The sequence below is a fragment of the Panthera uncia genome, chromosome A2 (assembly GCF_023721935.1).
Source record: "Panthera uncia isolate 11264 chromosome A2, Puncia_PCG_1.0, whole genome shotgun sequence".
Lineage (NCBI taxonomy): Eukaryota > Metazoa > Chordata > Mammalia > Carnivora > Felidae > Panthera > Panthera uncia.
Genome location: NC_064816.1, coordinates 95,946,843 through 95,966,514, shown reverse-complemented (window position 1 = coordinate 95,966,514; position 19,672 = coordinate 95,946,843). Strand labels below are relative to the sequence as shown.

The window sequence follows — 19,672 nt, the reverse complement described above, 5'->3', positions numbered from 1 at the left end:
ATATTGAACATTTTTGTAAACAAGTTTTTAAATTCTGGTTGCATTTTGTTCAAATCAGTAGGAATTCTTTATGAGACAAAGAAGCAAAAAGTTTAAGCTTTTAACTTACAACAAATGGCATTTTTTTTTTAATTTTTTTTTTTTTTAACGTTTATTTATTTTTGAGACAGAGACAGAGCGTGAACAGGGGAGGGGCAGAGAGAGAGGGAGACACAGAATCTGAAACAGGCTCCAGGCTCTGAGCTGTCAGCACAGAGCCTGACGCGGGGCTTGAACTCACAGACCATGAGATCATGACCTGAGCCGAAGTCGGATGCTTAACCGACTAAGCCACCCAGGCGCCCCCAAATGGCATTTTTAAAAAACAAAGTTTATAAACAAGAAGACTGAAATTTGTTGCTACTAAAAGAAACACTAAATTTTAAAAGCACAAACAGCATATAAGATTTAATTCTGAAATTCCATCATTACATATCTATTACAACTTTTGACAGCCATCTTTTAAAGGAGCTATTTATAAATGGATATATTTATACTCACACTAAAATGGACAAAAATTGAAAAGGCCTATGATTTTCGAGCATCTAAATTTGGCAAAACATTCAAAATAATCATAAAGACAACTTATCTGACAAGGTCTGTCTTGTAAAAATATTTGTCAAAGAAAGTTACTCTAAATGGAGATTAAAAGATAGTACCTGTTAAAATATTTGGGCTTAAATAGTGATACCTTAAAGTACAAAAAAAAAAAAAAAAAAAAAAAAAAAAAGGTTAATTTGAGAAATCCTCCATTGAGCAGAATTACCTTTAGCTCCTTTGATATCTCAGTACCTACAGAAAGATGTTTTTCTCAAAGAAGTCAACAATTCAAAGCTGTTAATGATAAAATGTAACTTTGAAAAGGCTTGCAGGCAATTTTAAGGAAAAATTTTAAATAACAAAACAATATTGCCAAAGTTGTGTTCTTCAGGAAAAAAGTGACACAGTATTATAGACAGAAACAGCTAAAAAGAAAGGATATTACTATATCCCACGAGTTATTATCCTATTTATGTTCTTTTTGTATTGTTCATATAATCACTATACGGGGGGGGGAGGTGCCTTAAAGTAAACAGATACATATAATTTTTATATTTTGAAAATTTATTTTTGGAAAGTTTTCATAAAGAACTATTGTATAGGTCTATCAATAAAAGCCAAATTTGTAGGTCAATAAATATACCTTTTATATATGTGTATGTGTGTTGTACAATTTTACTTTAATGCTTTACACCCAGGTGTCCCACTTTTGACAAATTATACAATACAAAAAAACACTTGCACATTGAAAAAGGCCATAATGTTTCTAGCCACAGGTAAAAAATGCCATGCCATTCCCTTTTTTCAAACTAGATAATCATCTAATGTTCAAAACAAAATTTCCACAAAATTTCCAAATTTTTACTTTTATCTTTTTCAGGTCATCATTTGAATAATTCATAATTTTACAATTAATCTGCTGTACCTATGTAAAAATTGCATGGTCTTTAAATTTTTATTAAAAGTATACTGTTTTAGTAAGAATCACAAATATTAACTCAAAAACAATAATGTATTTTGGTAGCTATCTGCCTTGAAAGATTGTCAACTCTAGAAAACAAAGATTATACCTGGTGAAATTTTTTATGATTATGAATTATCAGTGTCTACAGTGGTATATGAAACATGGCAAGCATTAATATTTACAGAATGAAATGAATTTCTTAAATTAAGACAAGGGCACTTTCACAGAAGATCTGACAATGATAGCGAAAACAGTAAACAGAGCAGGAAGCCTGAGACAGCCATTCAAAATTCTAAGCAAGTTAACATAAAAGAATGTATGTTGCATCAATTCCTTAATTTCTAAAATAAAGTCAAATAAAAGTCCACATACTGGGTTTGATACATTTATAAATAGTAAACAACCAAACTAAATTTCCCCTAAACTGATTAATCAAGAAAAAATACACTTACCAAAACAATTATTTTAAACACTATTCAAGGGAAACCCATGAAACCTTCAAAAATGGATTAAACCTGTATACAAGAAAATAGAAAAAAAGTTCTACTTTAAAATTAGTGAAACCATTTAAAATACTTTAAATGGCAAGAACATTTGATATAGATATACATATTTATATGAGACAATACAAACAGGAAAACTACTAGCTGCAACATGAAAAGACAAAACACTATTTCAGATAAAATTTTTTTTTTTTAGTTTTTTTAATATATATATTTTTAACGTTTATTCACTTTTTGAGAGACAGAGACAGTGTGTGAGCAGGGCAGGGGCAGAGAGAGAGGGAGACACAGAATCCCAAGCAGGCTCCCGGCTCTGAGCTGTCAGCACAGAACCCGACACGGCCCAACACACCGACACGGCCCCAACACACCGACACGGGGCTTGAACTCAGGAGCCATGAGATCATGACCTGAGCCCAAGTCGGATGCTTAACTGACTGAGCCACCCAGGCGCCCCTATTTCTGATAAAATTGAAACAAACTTTTCTGAAATTCATTCAACAGCCTTTCCAGATATAAGGATCTTCTGCCATCATGTGGAAACTTCTGAAATTACACTTCACAAAAAATACCAGTATCTCTTCTGATACTGGAAAATTCCAGTGTCTCGGTAGAGGATTTGTTTCCCAATATTAGAATCCAGTTATAAACAAGATACATATTCTTAGAAGAATTTAGTGAAAATGATTATGCACAGTTGCTCTTAGCTCCTCTCTTCTTCCTGAGAGAAGATGGTGTTGACTGCAGCTTAAGGAAACCGCATGACAACCTCTTTTTTGTTTCCAAGATTCTTAGCAATTATGGCTATCCTAGGTCTCTTGCAGTTCATGATCTTAAATTCCTTAAATATTTGTTCCTCACACTTTAGGAGGAACACTTTAGGCACTTTAAAAACTATCTTCCCCACTTTAGGCACTTTAAAACTATCTTCAATGGAAAAGGAAACAGGAATATAAAACTACTTTAACTTGTCCTGAGTAATTAAGAACCACAGATGTTGGTTATAAATTTTTTAAAAACCAGGGGCGCCTGGGTGGCTCAGTCGGTTAAGCGTCCGACTTCAGCTCAGGTCACGATCTCACGGTCCGTGAGTTCGAGCCCCTCGTCGGGCTCTGGGCTGATGGCTCAGAGCCTGGAGCCTGCTTCAGATTCTGTGTCTCCCTCTCTCTCTGCCCCTCCCCCATTCATGCTCTGTCTCTCTCTGTCTCAAAAATAAATAAACGTTAAAAAAAAATTAAAAATAAATAAAAATAAATAAATAAATAAATAAATAAATAAATTTTATAAAGACCAAAAGCTTAGGAACAGCTACACAGCAACAACAACAACACAATTATAAACTGTACCTACATTCATATGCCTAGTGACTTATCAATATATCTAGACAAAAACGTGAATTAAACTGCTTGGACTAAGCCTAGTACCCTATGAAATTTAACACTGAATTCTTGTGTATTTATGAAATACAATTTAAGAATTCTCGTATCAGGGTAAAAGACTTTGCATAACTCTTAATCTTTATAAAGGCTACACACATTCAACTGATTAATTTTTTAATCTAACTATGGCTATTAGTATGTTTGGTCTTCATCTGAAATATAATCACACAAATTTTCTTTTGGGAAAAAAAAGACAAGATTTACTGAACATCTTTTATAAGCAAAACACTGTCCCAGGAGCTTTAAAGTACACAAAGATAGGTAAAACAGAATTTTTGTCCTCAAGGGATTTACCATCTACTAGTGCCAAAAGAACGTGCATAAACAACTATACTACAATGTTGAAACATTATCAAAACAAAAATGCCAAAAAAAGAATGTGTTAGGAAATTAGAAGATAGAGTTTTGCTATATACTGAAGAATTAATCAAGAAAGAGTAGATATGAAAGTACTGAAGCTGTTGCAAAAGGTATTTTAGGATTTGGCCATATGGCAAAAGGAAAACATTTAGACCAAACGAATAGTGAAAGTCAAAACAACTTCAAGTCACATTTAGAGAACAACACTCAGTCAAATGTGACTGGATCGTAGGCTACGTGGTAGAGAATATTGAGATGGAAGGAAAAATATATTCAAGCCAGATTTTGCAGAGTTTCAAACTCTAGGTTAAAGAGAGGCCAATGGGAAAACAATGATGATTTCTGACAAAAGCAATGATATGGTCAAAGTTGTGTTTTATAAGCTGACAATTAAAAGAGATGAGGCAAGATTATTTATGATACTGCTATAAACATCTAGAGGGAATGAGAATGCAAATAGGTCAGGGTTCTGATATGGTAATAGGAAACAAAATCAACAGAATTTAGCAACTAATTGGATATAGAAGATAAGAGAGAAAGAAGAATTAAGAAAAATGAAATCACAAAATTTGTTTTTAGCACTGTCAACAAATCTTGCCTCCTTCCTACCCCACACCAGAGGTTAAGTAGCTAGCATTTATTGAGAACTAATTATGGCTCAAGGCAACCATTGTGAATATATTATCTTACTGACTCCTTAACCTCAGAGGTAACTACTGCTGGTATTCCCATTTTACTGATGAGGAAACAGGCTTGGAGTGGTTAATCAAATTATCCAAGGTCACAGGGTATGTGACTGGACTAGTCAATGTCAGATAATCATTAAAGTGTTACTGATAACAGTTTACAATGGAATCTCCCACAGAGAGATTTTTAATGTTTGTGAGAGAGAGACAGAGCGAGCAGGGGAAGGGCAGAGAGAGGGAGACACAGAACCCAAAGCAGACATCAGGCTCTGAACTGTCAGCACAGAGACCAACACAGGGCTCCAACTCACGGACCACCAGATTGTGACCTGAGCAAAGTCAGACACTTAACCTACTGAACCACCCAGATGCCCCGGGCTAAAAGAAACTCAAAGATAAAAAGATCTTTAGAATACAACAGAATGGATCCCTATGAAGGAACATCAAGAGACAAGGTAGATACACTGCCTAATCATTGATGCAATTGGCTGAAGGAGTTTTCCTCCTGTACTCATACAGGTTTTTGCCCTACTGCCCAAAGACCAACGTTTCCAGCTGCTATTCTTTAAGGTACAATGTGTCTCATACTATCTTACACAGTCTTGTAGCCAACTTAATAAAGTCCCTAAAGATACTGACCATGTATTAATCTCTGAATCCCCTGAAAATGAGTAGGCATTGGATGAATGAGTGAACCAATAAACTCGGATGGGCTGCTTCCATCTAGTCCTCCCTGACATTGTGTGACCAACATCCTCACGCAATTCAAGGCCCATATTTGGAACAATTTCTGATTCTTTACTTCCCTTCCAGTTTTTGACCTTAATAATGTCCTCTGGACTATCCCTCAATACACTCAATTTGTAAAGACCATAGAAAAACAAATGTTTGGCTCTATTTTTGTACAAAAGGCTTTTTCTCCTAAATCCCAGGACATTTCCAAAGGTTCCCTAACCGACTGACTACTCCTCCAGTTGTCAAGGAAAGGCTTTACTTTCCAAGGGACCCAACAGTACCCATGTTCAATCGAGAGAGGATTTTCCTTTGACTGACTATCCAGTAGGCTGTGCAAAGGATCTAAAAGATACAGCCAAGTTCCCAAGCTCTCAGCTTTGATTTGTATATAACTTTCCCAGAGAAACAATGTAACAAATAGTGGTTAGGCTCCCAGACAGCCTTGCAGAAAAAGTCTATTTAACCACAGAGCAGTTAGAATATTACACAACAGCAAACACATTTTATGTTTTCACTATAAATATACCATGTTTATGCTGTATTATGGACTAAAGAGATGTTTATGGCTAATTCTGGTTAACACCATTTTAAAATCCACAAAAGGAGGACACATTATCATTAGTATCTTCCAAGTATTAAGCAGAGCAATAAACTACTGGGAATCAAACTACAGAGAGTAGAAAGCTAACAAACATAACTAAAAAGCAACGTATACATCTACTTCTATGACTACAAAGATAAAACAAAAAGAAAAACAAAACATTAAGATTTGGGATACAGTTTGCTTTTAAGATAGAAAAAAACTAAACAACTTTTTAAACTTTGGATAACTTCACACTAGCCCAGTGAATATTTAAGAAAATATAGCTTAAAAATGTACTGTAGTTCAATCTTACTATATGAACACTGCCACCTCCTTAATTCAGGGTGTAGAGCACATTTTGATAGCATTTAGTTGAAAAGAATAGAACTAAAATAATCTGGTGTGTCTCACTCATCAAAAGTGCCAAATCTGAATTTGTTCTTCACATCAAACAGAAATTAAATTTTATTCTTTTTAGACACACGCCATCGACATGTGTAGACACACCCTATTTAAAACAAATTTGATGTATGCAAATGCAGGTTTACACAAAGAAACAAATTATGGGCTGATTATTCACCACAAAAGGATTCACAAAGAATTCCCTTACTTAATAGTAAGTTTGCCAGTATGTTTAAAGTATAGTTACCTTTAAAAAAAAAATCGATTTATCAACAACTTTTCAAAAATATAGTATAAAAGTAGTTACAAAAGTATCAAGCTTCAGAAACTTCTATCACTACAATCTTTGTCCCCAAAGCTTGACATATCTAGAAGGTGAAACTGATAGATTAAATACAATAGCTGTAAATGGCATAGAAATATATATTTTTAAATAGTTCTTAATTATATACTTTTGTAACTATCCTAATAATAATCATTAAACTACCAGATTCTTCTTTAAAACTATATGCAGAGGTTGGCATAGTTAACATGGCTAAAGGTGGCCCAGAGCAAACAGTCCAGCTGCCTTCTTTATGCAGGTAAAGCGGCATCTGTACAAAAGAAGAAAAATCCAGAGATCCCAATAAGCATCGTAGTTTTTGCTTTGTTTTCCTTTGCAGTGTTCTAAGTGCCCTGAGATATAGAAGACAATATCTAGGGAAAGGAAATCCAAATTTGATGATCCAAAAATGGAGGATTTTGGACCAACTTGGGGAAGCAGGAAAGATCCTAACGCCCCCAAATGGCCATTACTGGCTAATTTCTTCTGTTCTGTTCAGAGTGCACCCTAAGATCAAAGCCAAAAACCCTAGCATCTCCACTGAAGACCAAACAGATGTGGAGTAATCTGACAGCAAAACAAAACAAAACAAAACAAAACAAAAAACAAAAAACAACAACAACAAAAAAAAACCAGCCTCACAATAAGGTAGTGAGGCTAAAAAAAAGAAAAAGAATTTAGCCAGTAGGGAAAACTTGATGGTACAAAGGAGATAGCTTGTTGCCTAAAAAAGAAAAAAAGAGGAAGAGGAAGATAGTGAAGAGGATGACAGGAGGAGGGGAGATGGAGGGGTTTGAGGATGAGCGGAGGATAGAGAAAACTGAATATCTCCACATGAATTCCAGAGTGAAGAAAACGTGGTATATATAGACGTCTCTGTCTCTACCCTCATTAGATTTAATTACAAAATTAGAACAGAATCATACTGCACTTTCTAAAAGCATCCTGGAAGTATTAAGTGATTTACATGAATGAAGCAGCCAAGGGTTTTAGAGCACTCAGACACTATTATCAAAGTTATACGTTTCCAAATTTTTTAAAATAAGTTTTTCTCACTCTGCACATCTTACTCTTAGCTTTGTAAAGGCATTTAAAGACGTTCATGGTATTTTTTATAAGCAATATTAACTGGGGTCATTGGCTAGGAATCCTGAGCTATCAATGTATGTATCCATTGCTTATGAAATGGCTAAGTAACATACACAAACTATCACGGCCCATGCTGGGAAGTGTGAGGCAGTGAACAAGATGCCTTTTGGAGGAGTCATGGTTTAGAATGTGTGCTATGAAACTAGGCCCACCGATGCTACATGCTGATGTTGTTGTGGTTGTTTGGGGGTAAATGTATATACGTATTTGCCATGCCATCTACTGCCAGTCTTAGTTTGGAAGGGGGAAAGTCTCTATGAGAAGTGTATGTATTTTTTATTCAATGGGATAGTTTTTAAACAAGCTGTAGGTCTCCTCACCTTCAGCCAAATGAAGAGTCACTGCATCAAAGTCCAGAAACCTTTGCTACTTAAACATACAGTATGTAATACTCTATTTTTATTTGTTTATAATAATGAAATCTTTTTGAAGGAAAATAAAACATTTATGTGTGTATTTAAATTCTATTCAAATAAAGCATAAATACTTATTTTTTGAGAGCACAGAAGTCAAAATGCAGTTTATTTTGGAAATGCTTCCAAGCTCTAGTGATTTACAAGTTGAGAAGAGCAAAAACTTGTAAATAAGATAAATATGATCCTCCCTTGGGAATCAAGCTAATTAAATCAACACACAATGGGAAATATCTGAATTCTCTCAGGCCCCGATGACAAATTAGGTAGCTGAATCTATTAGCACATTAATAGCAATAATAATAATAAAGCTTTGACAGAAATAAAGTGCTTACAATGAAAATAATAAAATAACAAACTATTCAGAGGGGGCAAACTTGCGTTTGATATGCGTTCAGCACTATCCAGGAAAAAAAAAAGCAGTGAAGCAATAGAACCCACGATGTTTTCTGCTGCAGAAAACAGCAGAGGCCTGATGAAAAATCTCTCATGCCTACCCACTTCCCATTATTTTAATTCCATGTTTACCAGGCAACCTTCTAAATACTAATTCAGTTTCCCAGAAAGCTTAATAGAGGTCCACAATCCCGCACTTACAATTCTGATGTCAAAAAAGTTTCAAAAAAACAAAAGCTTTTTCAGAACTTATCTGGCAACAAATCTTAACCTAAATGGACATGAGCCCTTTATTTATTCTATTTAATATTAACTGTCAAATATTTTACTACAGAAATATTAACATATCTGATTACAGGTACGATCCCAGATTCCACTCGAGTATTTCATAAAATTCAGTCATACTCCTTATTACCTTTCTAAAAATCTAAAAAATTCTGAATTCTGAGATCTCTGTAAAAGAAATCCCTGGGTCTAAATATAAATATTCTGACTCCTGGAAAAGAAGAGCCCCTTTCACCAGTCCCCATTCCCCCGCCCACAGAAATGAATATTCTGGTTTATACTTCAATCATCATTCTGATTCATACTTCAATATTTATAAATTTAGTTAGTATGAGTCTGATGCCAACATCTCTGATCGTCTCTGGGTATATTGGTATGTTGGTACATAAAGTCCAATTCCAGACCTACAAGATCAATCACCAGGAATTATAATCACAATCTTGGGGGGCACATTCCTACCTGGAATCTCTGTCCTAAGCCTACTGGCTTCCAAGCCACCAAGTTAGCCCACTCACCAGTCTTCATCCTCTCTGACTGACCCACTAGCAGACAAACCAACAGTTAACCAATCTCTCCTCTCAGTCCTGTCAGCCTGGTACAACTTCTACAATACTTGGAAAAAAGAAAATGTGAACAATTAAAATACAATAGATTTTTAACAGTTATCAAGTAGCAACTGAATTTTGATCAAATTAAGTTACTGGAGAATCAATGAATAGTTAAGTATGATCTCTAGGAAATTAAGCAGAAGATTCTTCATGTTGTTTTAAAAAAAAAAAACTTTATGCCAGAAAATGGCCCTGATGATTCTTTTCTGATCTCAGTTTAGAGCACTAACAATTCTAAAATAGGTCTTCTAGTGGTTAGTAACTAGATAAAGTTTAATTTTGAGCCTACACATTTTTTTTTTTTTTACAATACTTGATAGTTTTCAGTGTACAGGTTTGTATATCCTTTGTCTGAATTATCTCTGAGTATTTAATATTTTTTATGGTAAGCAGTATTTTTAAATCTTAATTTCCAAGTTTGCATTGCTAGTATATAAAAATACAGTTAATTTTTGTGTATTGATCGTGTTATCATACAACCTTGTTAAACTGACTTACTAATTCTAGAATTTTTTGCAGATTCCATCAGACTTTCTACATAATCATATTGTCTGTGAATAAACACAGTTTTCTTCCTTTTTTCCAATCCAGATACCTTTTATTTCTTCTATCTTATTTCATTGGCCATTTACAATGTTGAATAGTTTTTTTCATTGCATTTACAAAACTGGATCTGGAATCTGGAAAATATGAGGTTCAAGGAAGAAAAGTATAATCATCCTTAACCATGACACCAAAAGATAAACACTGTTTCTGTTTAATTATATCATGAACAGGTTTCCATGCCGTTAATGCTTCTGAAATGCTATTGCTAGCTGCATACTAACCCATCCATCATATGGCTATGCTATCATTTCATTCTTCCTCCATCATTGAATATCTACACTGCTTTAGATTTTTCATTATTACCATATACATGCAGCACAATTAACATCCTTGTATATAAATCATAGAATGATCTCATATTAGAGTCCCTTTTACCCATTATTTTATTAAAGCTGTTAGTGTTTTCACTATCCAAGCTAATAAGTGTTTTATATTAATGCTGTTAATCATATATCACATTAATTCAAAATATATTCCATTTGCCTTTTTAACTTTCTAAAATTGAGAAGTTCTTAATTTTATATTAATTTTAACTGTATTACAAAAACAAAATGTGCCATTTGCAACTACATGGATGGAACTAGAGGGTATTATGCTAAACAAAATTAGTCAGAGAAAGACAAGTATCATATGACTTCACTCATCTGAGGAATTTAAGATACAAAACAGATGAACATAAGGGAAGGGAAGCAAAAATAATATAAAAACAGGGAGGAGGACAAAACATAAGAGACTCTTAAATATAGGGAACAAACAGAAGATTGCTGGAGGGGTTGGAGGAGGGGGGATGGGCTAAATGGGTAAGGAGCATTAAGGAATCTACTCCTGAAATCACTGTTGCACTATATGTTAACTAACTTGGATGTAAATTAAAAAATAATTTAAAAAAATTAAAAACATTAAATCTTAAAAAAAACAAATACAATGTTTTTGTTTTGTTTTTTTCTTACCCATTCTATTACTATAAAAACATATTACCCTAAAACCAACAGAAAAGATTAGACAGAAAAATCAGTATTACCATAAAAGTGTAAATAAGGTAAGCCAATTTGATACAGTTTTAACTCATCTAATATAAGCATATCTTAGAGGTAAAGAAATGTATTGGTCCATCCCTATCTTCAAGGATAAAATACTATTCTTACTGAGACCACTGAGGCCTAAATAAACCTTCCAAAAATTACAGAAAAATGTATGTGCCCAACTTTAACAACAGTTTAACAGATGTATCGTAGCAACTTCCATTCTCATTTCATTACTGAAAAAAATTTTGAGAAAGAAATGTGTGGCAACTAGCATCTTGGGCTAATAAACTTAAAAATAAATCATTATGTAAATAATAATTAAACTTTTATTTATTATGCTAGAGGTGTAGAAGATAAAAATATGATTAAGAAGCTTCTCTTCCCCTTAGGAAAAATACAAAAACTGGAGGAAGAATCAAATATACAAATAAACTGTTGCAAGCAAACAAGCAAAATTCAAAGGAAAAACACCAATAAACATTTTATATTGCAAAAGTTTAATATTTTTTCGAAACATTAATTTCATGAGGTAAGAGCACAAAATTTTTTTCCTATCTAGCTGTGTGATACCAAATAGGTCATTTTACTTCTGTAAGCCTTAGTTACTTTATCTTTAAAAATGAAAGAATAGAAGAAGTTCCAGTTTAAGATGGCAGACTGGAGAAATCCTAGCAGCAGCAGCAGCAGCTTATTTCTTATTTCCTCCCCTTCAAAACCTCCTTAACCTGATAGTAAAGAATTTCTAGAAGCAGTAATCCATAATGACTAAAGAACAATGGAGCCATTACCAGCCAAGAGATTTCAATACATTTCTCATGACAGAAAGCAGGTAGCAGAGTATAGCTCATAAAACAGTGCAGATACAGGGAGCCAAAGCTTAGAATACAGAACAGAGAATATAGCTGAAGATGAAGCCAAACCACCAGAACCAACTGAACACAAATACAGGTAGGTAAAGAAACTAGGAGTGAGAAGCAAATCTAAGGGAGATTAATTGAAACTCTAACCCTGAAAGTAAGTTTCCAATCAACAAGCCTATCTGTATGCAGAATTCTGTTTCTTACTGCTTTATTTGTAAATAAGGACAGATGACCAAAATTCACAAGGTATTTGAGACATAATAATGAAATAAAATGAAAAACGTTCAATTACAGAGATAAATAAGTAATAAAAAATATTGCTTTTTATTATAACCGTACTATACTAATTTTTAACCATGTGCGTACATTACCTTGACTTTTTTTAAGTGCATTAACTGAAAATAAAAAATGAATTTATTTTAGCAATCCCAAGCTCCCTTTCAGTCAATTCTAATACTCTCTATGTAAAATTTCAGACATTTATTCTACTTAAGCAACTGTAAAATATATTTCAAAAAAAAATAGTATGTTAAACCAGTAAACCTATGCATATGCAATCCTTTATCTTCTTAAATTCTGTGCAAACATTTATTTCAAATTTTTAAGACTGTGTGTTATGTATACACACACACATACAGACCTATTTTCTTTTCTTTATTTTTTTAGGGTGCCTGACTGGCTCACCCAGTAAAACACCTGACTCTTGATCTTGGGGTCGTGAGCTCAAGCTCCACATTGGGTGTAGAGATGTATTTTAGAACCATAACCACTAGCATATTAATATTATTATACTACCATCATTATTTTAAGCCTGAAAAATCAAATAAATTTTAAATAATTTAAATAAAAGAAATATACCTCCATGTTTCAGTAATGTGAATGCATGCAATATTGATCAAATTGGGATTTTTAAAATACCTTTAGCTATTTATAACACAAGCATTGTTATAACACATCTCATGACATCAATAAAAGTTAAATATTCCTAAATAAAAACAACATCTTAAAAGCATCACTACAAAGCCAAATACCTCAGAAAGGGGAAAAAATTTTATGTTCCAAAGATAGACAGTTTCATATCCTCTCCTTTATCCCCTGTTCCATATTAGATAAGGATCGCAATATGGCTAAAAATTTTTAAAAGGTAAAGCTTAATGAAGAAAACATATATCACCGTTCAATAAACCATCACCATCCAATAAACCATCACAAAAACACTATATTGAGGAACTTGCTGAATAAACAGCACAACTGAGAAGTTCACAAATGACTCCCTCCTACTTTGTAGATGCATCCCCCAACATCTACGATCCATCTATGGAACAGAGGATTCCTTTTCTTCTGCAAGCTCAAACACAAACCACAAATTGGGTGTTAATAAGCGACAAAATGAGGTCCCCAAATCAGGTAAGAAAGGCATACAATTATAAAAACTGCAAAATACCCATTCAAGCCTAATTATCCTAAGTTAGGGAAACTCTAAATATAGGTGACATGCAACTTAATCATACATTTTTTATCTGATGATCTACTTCAAAGTCTTAAGACAAGGATATTGTGAGTTACAAATGGATGGTTACATGAACTCTGAAGCACATCCTCTTCTCAAATACAACAAAATAAAACAAAAAAGCAAATGTTACATAATATCTAGACCATCACACAAATCTACACAATTAAACACAAGGACAAAAGTACATTCCTGTGCAGAAGAGGCCAGAACCAACCAACTGCAGAAGAAAAGAACTAAACAGTTCCAGCACTATACTACTACCTTCTTTCTCTTAACTCCTAAATGTTAGTGGTCTATTTCTGCCAACCTTTGCCCAGGTTTTACCCAACCTGGGCACTTTCAACCATACCTTTGAACGACCAGCTAACTACAGATAATGAATTCCAATTCTCTATCTCCAGCCACAACCTGTCTCCTAAGTATGAGACTTATACCTCAGAACATTTCCACCTGACTGTCCCACCAAAATGCTTAACACAAAATGTACCATACTGTACTCATTCTTCATCTGCCCTTTCTACAGACCTACTCTGGTTACTGGTATCATGTTCGAAAACCTGAAAGTTATCCATTCTATTTCCTCTTCTTTCATTAATCCTCCATCAGTCACCAAGTCAAGTCCCATTCTACATTATAAAGGATAACACTTAAATCCATACTCCCCATTCTCAACACCTGTCTTTGTTCAGGCACATATATATTTGGGATTACAAAATCTCTCCTAATAATACTCCCTACCTTCAATCTGACTCATCCTTCATCATTCCTTTATATTGCTGCTAAAGTGATCTTTCTAGAATACAATTCGAATCATTTCACCACTGCTTAAAATCTTTCAGGAATTCCAAATAATCCTAAAATTCAGGGATTCCTAAAATCCTTAGGAGAATATCCTGGCTCTTGCTACCTCTCTAACTTTATCTCTTCCTAATCTCTCATATACGACACTAAATTCTAAATACATCGCTGCAAATCCTAGAAAAAGTCATACTGTTTCTTACCTCAATACCTCTGTATATGTTATTCCCACTTTTGAGAAAATCTTTTTCTTGACATGGTAACTTTGACTTGCTCAAGACTCAACTAGACATTATATGTGGCCCTCAACCGTCTCCACTCCCTACTTGCTCCCATCGCATTTAACAGACACTTTCATACTGTATTAGAATTTTTTTAATGTTTATTTATTTTTGAGAGACAGAGTGAGCAGGGGAGGGGCAGAGAAGGGGGAGACAGAGGATCTGAAGCGCATTCTGTGCTTACAGCAGTGAGCCTGATGCAGAGCTCGAACTCATGAACCAAACCATGAAATTGTGACCTGAGCTAAAGTCAGATGCTCAACCGACTGAGCCACTGAGGCGCCCCTCTACTGTATTACAATTGTCTAATATATGCTACTAAATTTTGGACACCATGAAAATAAAAGACAATTATTATTCATTTTTGTGTGCCACAATGCCTAGCACTTTGCCTGGCAATAATAAGATCGATATTGTGATCGATAATGTGATCGATAACTACTTATAGAATGTGTAAGCAAAAAGAAACAACTTCTTTCCAGAAATAACCTCTACTATAAACATATCCCAACAGACTCAGAGCAAAACAGCTACTTAGGAAAAACAAAGAAACCTGACAAGAAAACAATGGACATAAACAAATGGGGCAGAAAAGGAAAAATTAAACACACAGAGTCTGTTCAGAGTGAGTCCTGACAGCTGTTTGTCACTCTTCATCTCACATTCTGTAACAACCATGTTTTACTTGCTATTTAATCTTCAACGTTTATTCTGATTTCCCAGAAAATTAGTGGCGAATAGTCCTTCTCGCCACAACAGGGCAGACAGAGAGAGGGAAAAAAAAGGAAAGTATTACCTAAATCAGTTATTCTTCAAAACTGAGCAGTTAGAACTTTAAAAATGCAATAATAAGACCCCTCATCTACCCAGCCCCAATTCCACTGCTAAGAGTTGCCTCCTAAAAGATCTGAGTTAAGATTACAACACACATTCTCCCTAACAGATTCCCAACAACTCTTCCTGAACCTACATTTTTTTTTCTCTTATGGTAAGATATTATATAAATTCACTATTTTCTCTGTATGTAAGCATATACATTTTTATCCTTAGAAAACATGAAATACTTTCCTCCTACCTTCCCCTAAGTGGTCCTTGAACAGAAAGTTCCCCAGCTGAATTCGCTCTATCATTTGCCAGTTTTCCATGATTACAAACGAAAGGAACAGAGAACTTTCCTCCTAATGCTGGGACCTCTAATATGCCTGATCCTTCCTTTCTCTTTTCCCCAGTGATACCCATACCCAAATTTACCCTTTAAAGTAAAGCAAATTCAGAATACATTCAAGCTCTTAAGTAATTTTGGAAATATATGAGAGAATATCAAAATCCAAGGTCCACAAAGAACAGTAAGTCTACAACTGTGTTACTCTTAATTAGCTTGACATAAACATAAGCATCAAGCTAGTAATACTTATGCGTGCCAAATATGTAATCATCATTAACCAAAATAACAGAAACCCATGCCATAAATAGTAGCATCATATATAACATAAGCATAAATCAGATATTTTGAAGAACACATAGGAGAGAAAAAAAGCCCAGAAGGCTGAAGGATATCACTTGTTGGTATCACTGTGCTAGCCAAGTTCTATTCCCCTCCAAGTCATTAGAATCTTCTCTAGTCTTCATCCTTGGAATAGAAAAACTAGCTCTCTTGGCAGAATCCACCCTACCCTCCTTCTAACTCCCAGACTTGAGAAAGACTGAGCTGCCTTGAAACTGTGAGAATTATTACTTTACCCAAATAGTTAGATCACTAGGTTTAAACTAATCTTTACCCAGCTGCGAACTCATTAATTACAGGGCCCTAGCCACATTAAAATACACTTTTCTTCATTCCAAAAAAATAAATGAAAATGCTAGATCAATAATGGGGAAGAAGGCACAAGGCTTACCCACAGAAACATTCCAAGAAATAAATTCAGAGGGAATTTATTCAGAGGGCAATAGAAAATCACAACGAGAACTCAACGGCAAGATCCATCGATGAATGCTAAACTAACTGGCAAACTTTAAGGAGAAACAAAATATTTGTATATCTTCAGAGTATCCCCCAATAGATACAGTAATTTCAAAAGGGAAAATAATAACTTTACAGTGGAGAAACTTGGCAGATAATCACTTTAACCAAGCGACCACAGTTAACATCACAAACAATAAGTCATGTTGGTATGACGTGCCCTCTGATATGATGTGTTGAGGAAAACTCATCACTCTTACGGTATCACCCTCCCACTAACGCACAACATCAATCTAATCATGAGGGGGAAAAAAATCGGGCAAACCCAGACTGAGAGATATTCTACAAAACAACTTACCAACATTTTTCAAAAAAGTGTCAAACACATGAAAGATAAAAGATTGAAGAACTGTCACAGACGAGAGAAAATGAAGGAGACAGGATGACTAAATGCAATGTGGGATCCTGGATTGGATCCTGCAACAGAACAAGAGCATTAGGGGATATACTGGCAAAATGTGAATAAGGCCTGTAGTTAACATCACTGTGGCAATGTTAATTTCCTTATTTTTTTAACGTTACATTCTTATTTTTGATAACTGCACCATGGTTATGTACAATGTTAATTTAATGTAAGGGGAAGCTGGATATAGAATATATGGGAACTCAGTACTGTCTCTGAAACTCTTCTGTAAGCCTAAGATTATTTCGACAGGTTTTTTTTTTTTTTTTAAAAAGGCTGAATTCCTGATACCAAGCCTCCTAGGTTGATCAACACATTTTTTATTTACCTGGTTGTTTCTATTTTTATGCCTCTCTCCTCCAGCCTATTATCAATTTATTCTGAGTTTTTACTCTTGCTAAAAAACTTCCAAGTTCTTACACTTTAGGACCTCTCAAAGTGCCCTTATATCTTCTCAGCACAGTGCTAGATTCTCCTTTCTGTCCTGTCACAAACTGACTTAGCTTTAAAAATGTCACTTAAACACCCTAATTTCTTACAGATTCACTGCAATTAGCAATTTAAAAAGTGCTTATAAATAAATTTACAGACATTAATTTAGAGGCGCATAAATACTGTTATTATTTTACAGATAAGAAAATAAGACTAGGAAAAATTAAGCGATGTGAAATTTAATAAATTCCAGAACCTGAATCTGAATCCAGTTCTGGCTCCAAGACCAAGTTACCATATTAAAAGAAAGCAATTTGCATTTAAGATTCAACTTCCCTGGCTCCATGCAGTCTAATTACCTCCAACACACATGATTTTTATAAAAGTTCTAAATTTCACCATTGTCTAAATAACCATCTTGCAAACTACAATCAAGAATTTTGAGATTCAGTGAAAACCTTCTGTGTTCACTCAAACCATAATCTTTATAATTAAAAAAAAAAACAACAACCCGACATCAATTTGGCCATCAACTTTTTAAGCTTTCAAAGAATCACTTACCTCTGTTCTTTTACTAACACTGTTTCATGCTTTCAAATACCTGAGATGACGCTCTAACTCCCAATCCATTCATTTATTGATATTTGCAAATCATAACTAAGGCAATTATGCTAGGCCCCTAACCCCACGAAATATTTTAAATAGCCTCACTCTAAAAAAGGGATGGGAAGTCAAAGGGCTAATCCCCAATGCACGTGTCTGAGATTTAATGCAATGGTACAGTACAGCATGCAACAAAGTAACGAAACTTGAAATTCCAGAGAAATCAACTTTCACCTGACTTAACTTTGAGCATTTTTCTCCTCCACTGCTTGCAGTTGTATCCGGTATCTATTATCAGTCAACTGAGAACATTATTAAGACCCGAGAAAGGGCACGGACATTTAGAAAACAGTATGGAAACAAGCCTCTAAGTCTGAAAACTACGTTACGAGAAAACCATTAATTTATTAATAGGCGCTTGCTACGTGCAAGGTACTGGAGAGGCAATAAGCTGCTTGACGGTGATTTATTCAATTTTGTAACCTCCCATCCTCATTCCTCCAGAGCCTGGCATGGGAATGAGCTCAAGACGAATTGTTTTGGAGACGCTGATGTAAGGGGATCTGCTCCTGCCAGACACCGGTGGCAGAAACAGACCCGCAGGGGATGTAACTTTGGGAAGTACTGTTTGAACAGCTTTGCGCTGTTTAATTCAAACGCAACAGGCTGCCGCTGTTCGATACTGCGTGGAGCCCGCGGGAAACCAGCAGGGATAGGAGGTCTCTCACGGGGACAAACCGGGACACCTTTGAGGGTCTGGGGCAAAGAAAAGGTGGCATTCACTTGCCTCCCATTCCTGCAAGAAACGCTGGGCCTCGTCAGAACCAACGGTCTTATGCCTCCTAAACTCGTCCTTCACGTACTGGTCACCAAGGGCTTTAAGGTCTGGGGGCAGACCCCGGTGCAGCAGCAAGATGCGCCGATACAAGGCGCGGACCCGCGAGACATGCCCTGCAGGCATAGAGGCGAGCGTGGACCTCACACCGCGCGCCTGCGCAAAAGGACGATGCGTACCACCCCACTTAGAAGAGGGGTCTTTGTGAACCGGCACACGGGCGGAAGAGGGCGCGCGACCTTCATCCGGTTTGGTCCGCTCTAAAATCAGGACCTTCCGGAAACCTGAGCCGCAGTGGCGGACGGGGAAATGGGCGGGTCCTTGCCTGGAGGAGGCGTGGCCTTAGTGGAGATACACCTTTGGCGCGGTTACTGAAGCCCAATTTGTTCCCGGGAGAATGGCAGCCGACCAGAGTTCTGGCGTGGGCCTTTTGTTACCCCTCAGTCACGCCACACTCTCTTTTCTAGTCTTCTTATCCTCGGATACAGGCCTGGGAAAGCTTTTTTCAAAGTCGGGCCCCTCCAGGAAGCCTTCCGTGGTTGGATCGACCCACTTCAGGTGTCTTCGAGTGTTGAGTGTTTCTCTTCGAGAGGGATCAGAGAGGGACTAGGATTAATATGTACATTCACAAGACCACCTACCCACATACTTTGCACAGCAATGTGCTCGCAATTTGTGCCCTGAATGTAGCCTTTTTCAAGTGAGCCCTAAACCAGCAGGTTTCATTAGCTCCAGTCAAATTGGCTGAAAAATCACAGAAAAACATTTAAGTGTATTGTTTCCAGGGCCACGATCCTGGAGATGCTGAATAGATAGTCTGAGATGAAAACATAAAATCAGGACGTTTAAAAATCTCCACCTTTTGCAAAGAT

General features: G+C 35.6%; 1 protein-coding gene across 1 annotated transcript in view; it reads right to left on the bottom strand.

The window, feature by feature from the left end:
• SDHAF3 (succinate dehydrogenase complex assembly factor 3) overlaps window positions 1–19,380 on the bottom strand; it is a 71,049-nt gene extending 51,669 nt beyond the window's left edge. The window contains exon 1 of the mRNA XM_049641501.1: window positions 18,753–19,380. Coding sequence (XP_049497458.1) covers window positions 18,753–18,926 — 174 coding nt within the window. The 5' untranslated portion in view covers window positions 18,927–19,380. The remainder of the gene's footprint in view (window positions 1–18,752) is intronic.
• Window positions 19,381–19,672: the final 292 nt, after the last annotated feature.